Consider the following 5,156-nt stretch of genomic DNA (forward strand, 5'->3'; position numbering starts at 1 on the left):
GTTCGAGAATTCGAACCATCGTAACTTTTAACATGTCAAAGGTAACTTTGTTTCTGATGCAAATGCAACTTTCAATTTGCAGCCACAACATTACCATCATCTGAAAGAATAAATGGAATGCTAATTATTTTGATTATTAATTTATAACCAGAAATCTCCTACCCTTGGCATGACCTAATCACACATTTTAAAGTCAATACAAGGATACACAAGTATACAAGGATTTTATTTGTCACATACATAGAGATACTTAGTAAAACATGTAGCCTAGTGAAATGGCATTTAGCGGCTCAACTTTCCTGTGCAGAGGAATCAGAGGATCTATCCTATGTGAAGTTAAGGTGACGTTGATCATCATTCATCATTCGAATCATCATTAGAAGTCATGACATGTTCACTCTCCTGTCATGCCACTTTAAAATGTTGCCAACAAACTGTCTTGAACAACTGTACCTTTAGCGTCATATTTTGAAGGTGAGATGCTGTACTGTTTTTGTCCCTTGGAGGGCGTGCCAAACTGTCAGGAGATCGATGGCTGTAAAGCGGTAAGACATGCAGGAGATAAAACAAATTGAAATAACCTTCTGTGAGATTAAATTAAATATGTGTTTATTCACTGCATTGAAATAAACTGCAATTGTATAGCATTTGTCCTAATTAAAAAACACCCCCTGAATAATGTTACATCTAAAAAGACGAATAGTTGTTTGTCACTAATGTAGCCTACGTATTTATTCATTTAATTTAGCCGCATGTTTGCATTGCAACTGTTTGCTTTCAGAGTATGATTTTGTAATCCCGGGCTATCTCTTCTTTTTCTGTGTAACAACGGAACTTTAACTTTTTCACCTTGCAATAGCTAACCGATGGGGGATGGGAGGGCGTCTGAGAATACCAGGAATCGTAAAAAAAGGTCATACTGCTTATTTATTGGCAATCTGCCAAAAGCAGAGCTAGTGAGAGAAAGTGTGTGTGTGTGTGTGTGTGTGTGTGTGTTGTGTATGCGCTCGCGCTTTACTGGAAGCTGGAGGAGGAGCCATTTACAAATATCAGCAGGCACTGGACAATTGGGGCAGTACTTCCACTACCTCTTGTCGAAGAGACGCGCTTTTTCTATTGGCTTTTAGTCTACTGACTGACAAACATCTCTTACCGCTGTCCCCCTCCGTCCTCAAGCTAAAAGACTATTACTCTATAGGAGATAAAACGGAGGACAACTACAAGATCCAGTCAGCGGACACACTGAAGGTAATAGCCCTTTCCGTTTTATCATGCTAATAGGCACGATTTTGGATACTTTTGCCGTGTGCGTATTGAATCCACACAATTCTTAATGTGAGATTTCATTCTATTAATACGGTGGAATGGTGTACTATCACAAGCTCGTATGTCCCTAAAGGATATACAACCATTGTATTTTCTAGTGCGATCGCCTCAGAAGAGGTGTTTTCCCTTAAAAATAACAGGGTAGTAGCTGCTTTGGTCCGAACTACGCCGGGTTCTTTCCACTCGGCTTTGCGGTATCCTATTCAAGCGGAGAAAGACAAGATGTAGCCTAGGCTACTTACAGTGTAACACGAGAATGCCAACGTTTGTCTTGAATGAGGAATTAGGCTATTCGGAAAGAACTGGAGGACCTCATTCATAATAACCTTTTTCTAAAAGCCCGAGCGCGATCGAAGATAATATCAAGTTCGCGTGCGTAAATCGCAGCAAAGCAGTTAGTTTGCTCCAAAAATGAAGTTTTGATTACATCTCCGTTAATCTGTCTGGGATTGAGAATAGCGTCGCTGGGAGTTTGAGAGATCCCCCCCCCCCCACCCCCCCCACACACACACACACACACACACACACACACACACACACACACTTAGCCCACCGACGCATATCTGGAGTCTATAGGCTGTAGTAACCTAGGTCCTAGGACAGTAAGCAGTCCGACATCTCCACATCTAGCCTAGCCTACACAAAGCACAAGCACATCAACAAAGTTTTCTGTTTATTTGTCCTATTGTTCATGTATTCCTCTGAGGTTATGTGACCATCTGCAATGATCCTTAAATCTCCTTCTCTCCCTGTGTGTTTCATTTGCAGCTGCTTTCCACAACAGTTTGAGACCTCATCATTTCTTAATGTCCAGGACCATTGGGAGCAGAGTGGTGCTTGTGAGTGCTTTGCAAGCCTGCAAGCTCACCCCCCTTTCCGCCGCCTCTTGCCACCCTGTGCCGCCCCCCGCCTCGACCTCCACCCCCCCAGCGGCGCGCCCCTGGAGGTCGGGCTGCTGAGGGCGCCGGCAGAGCGCCATGGTAACCCACAGCAGGTTTGACTCCTTCCCCGTGATGAGCAGCAGTCCTGTGGAGTGTGGCCGGCGGCTGCCGCACCGCCACCGCTACAAGACCTTCAGCTCGCGCCTGCAGTACCAGCTGGTGCTGTCGGCCGCGCGCAAGCTCCAGGAGAGCGGCTTCTACTGGAGCTCCATGGGGGGTAAGGAGGCCAGCTCGCTCCTGAACGCCGAGCCGGCCGGCACCTTCCTGGTGCGCGACAGCTCCGACCACCGCCACTTCTTCACGCTCAGCGTCAAGACAGTCACGGGCACCAAGAACCTGCGCATCCAGTGCGATGCCTGCTCCTTCTACCTGCAGACCGACCCGTGCGATGCCCAGAAGGTGCCCCACTTTGACTGCGTGCTCAAGCTCATCCACCACTACATGCCCACCACCACCACCACCACCTACCTCTGCCCTCGTCAGCCTCAGTGCCGACAGCTCCTCAGCAGGCGGCGGCGGCTGCAGCAGCGGTGGCGCGAGTGGCTCCTCTGCCGCAGTGGATTGTGGGAAGGGGCCAGCGGACAGGGCCGGGGGGAGCACATACTTCATCTACTCGGGAGGTGAGAAGGTGCCCCTGGAGCTGCTGAGGCCGCTGACCTGCAGCATGTCCACTCTGCAGCACCTCTGCCGCAAGACTGTCAACGGACACCTGGACATGTCCACCAAGCGAGACCAGCTGCCCCAGACCTTGCAGGAGTTCCTCGAGGAGTATGATGCGCCCATCTGACCCCTCAGCCCACGCCACAAACACCCTTCAACAGTGTGTCTCCCTCCCCCACTGGCCTCTTCTGAGGAGCAGAACCACATGGAACACAGCGGTCTCTTCACACGCTTTGGACTTTGCGTTTAGGAGATGCGTCTTGTGGACATGTGGACGTTTGCGGTTCCAGCGGGGTGTCACATGCAGAACATGTGACCAGTCCCAGGCTGAGGGAGAGAGGGCAGGAGAGAGCAGAGGATGCTGGGAATCCCGGCCATGTGAAGGAGGCGCTAACACCGGGCTTGGTATTAGCCATTTTTAAAAGTTCTCTGTGTGTCCGACAGTATTGTGGGCTGGACGCCAGCCCAACTGTGCCTTTGAGTGCTTAGAGGAGACTGTGTGAAAAAAAGAGAGGAATAGAGAGCGATTGTTTTGGCCTTGGAATGGACAGCACAAAATAAGTATTCCTATGGAATGTGGCGCAGAAGCCTTCTCGTTGACAGCTGACCAGCTCTGGACACGAAAACACAAAACACAAGGGTGAACAATTGCCATTTTTCACTTTTACTTTTCCAGGTTTTTTTTTTCCTTTCAGACGGAGAGAACTTCGTCTTGTTGAAGTTTTTTTCCAGATGACGAATGACGTCTGTCACGTTTGCGCAGTGGACTACTCTGGCATTGTGTCAGGCTCGGAGCTAAGTGTGCTGCTAGGGCTGTCATCCAGCCCTCACTATCCATCAGGAGAAGCTCTCTCACTTTGTTTTAACCTGGTTGACAATTGGGCTCCTCCACGAAAGAGAGTTTGGCTCTCTGTGTGTGTGTGAGTGTATATGTGTGTGTGTGTGTGTGTGAGTGTGTGAGTGTGGAGAAGGGCCCTGGCGGTGACTGCATGACGTTCACATTTCCACAGCTGCTTGCCAAGCGGAGCAGCCGCCTGGATGAGTGGGTGGGGGGGGTCTGTGGAGCAGCCACTCTCCCCACCGTCTGCCCGGAGCCACTCAGAGCCAGAGAGCACAGCCAGCCTCACCTTTACTCCTCCTCCCTCTCTCTCTCTCTCTCTCTCTCTCCCCTCCGTCATATCCTCTTAATTCCTTCCCGTCTTTCCTCTCTTACCAATATTTCAGCATCCATCTTTTGGTGGATAAGTCTCTGCCAGATTCGCCTAGCTCTCTGTCTCTCTCTCTCAAACACACCCACTCTATCTGTCTGTCTCTCTCTCTCTCTCTCATTTGTCTCCCTCCTACCATCTCTCTCTCCCCTCGCTCCCTCTCTCTCTCCCTCTCTCTCTCTCTCTCACTCTCTCCCCTCGCTCCCTCTCTCTCCTGCTCACTGTAGACATGAGTCTGAAAATGGCTCCTGAGAAGAAACCCAGTGTTGTTACTTGGAGGAAATTTTTACCATGGGCCAAAATAAATGATTATTTCCTCCCTGGCCCAAAAAGCCAAGCAAATATTTAAAATGCGTCAGCACTGGCATTGCAGCAGGAGCCGCGAGGGCCGAGTCCACAGACGTATACTGTGAAATCTTAGCCAAGCACAGTATGCAAAAGAAAATCCTTTACGTACTGCTCTAATCCTGACATGGAGGTGGACATGCCTCTTAAATAAGCAAGAGACAAGGCTGGTCTCTCTCCTCAGACAAGCAAGGAGGTGTGGGAGCGCAACGAGAATGACAACACCAATCACACGTGCAGAGTCTCCAATCCCTCATCACAACAATAACGACAAATGTGTTTGGTTTTGGCGCAAGCAGAACAAGTGGTCTGCTGTCAACATGAATGTATTCCTCCTAGTCTATATAAGGGCTTCTGCCACCTCTTTTAGTTTTCTAGAGTTGTTTTTTTTTGTACTTTTATGTCAAATTAAGATGATGCATACATGTGTCGCAACCAACCAGACAACATGTTTTTTATCCTCTTGTCTTTTATAAAGATTTCACCCATCTTAAAGGTGCAGTCTAGTGACTGACAGTGCAAGCTTGAAGATCTGGAAGTGAAAGCATTACATATGGAAATGCAGACAGAAACTTTGCACATATTTATATTTATAAGATATTTCAATAATTTATATTAAAGAGCACTATTTTTACAAAATGTATCTCTGTGTGCATGAGTTTTCTTGTGTGTGACA

General features: G+C 48.2%; 1 protein-coding gene across 1 annotated transcript; it reads left to right on the plus strand.

Moving 5' to 3' along the window:
• Window positions 1-1,059: 1,059 nt before the first annotated feature.
• On the plus strand, window positions 1,060-5,123 carry socs3b (suppressor of cytokine signaling 3b). Its single transcript, XM_048233904.1, has 3 exons — window positions 1,060-1,248; window positions 2,095-2,785; window positions 2,865-5,123. Exons 2-3 carry the CDS (start codon window positions 2,304-2,306, stop codon window positions 3,052-3,054), a joined length of 672 nt encoding a protein of 223 aa, XP_048089861.1. The 5' UTR covers window positions 1,060-1,248; window positions 2,095-2,303; the 3' UTR covers window positions 3,055-5,123.
• The last annotated feature ends 33 nt before the right edge of the window (window positions 5,124-5,156 follow it).

This window comes from Alosa alosa, chromosome 22 (genome assembly GCF_017589495.1).
Source record: "Alosa alosa isolate M-15738 ecotype Scorff River chromosome 22, AALO_Geno_1.1, whole genome shotgun sequence".
In the NCBI taxonomy this organism is placed as follows: Eukaryota; Metazoa; Chordata; class Actinopteri; order Clupeiformes; family Clupeidae; genus Alosa; species Alosa alosa.

Excerpts from the sequence above, each read along its gene's own strand:
- socs3b (XM_048233904.1), top strand. The coding sequence starts at position 2,304 with ATGGTAACCCACAGCAGGTTTGACTCCTTCCCCGTGATGAGCAGCAGT. Across the intron at positions 2,786-2,864 it reads CTCCTCAGCAGGCGGCGGCG|CACATACTTCATCTACTCGG; the intron begins GCTGCAGCAGCG and ends GGCCGGGGGGAG.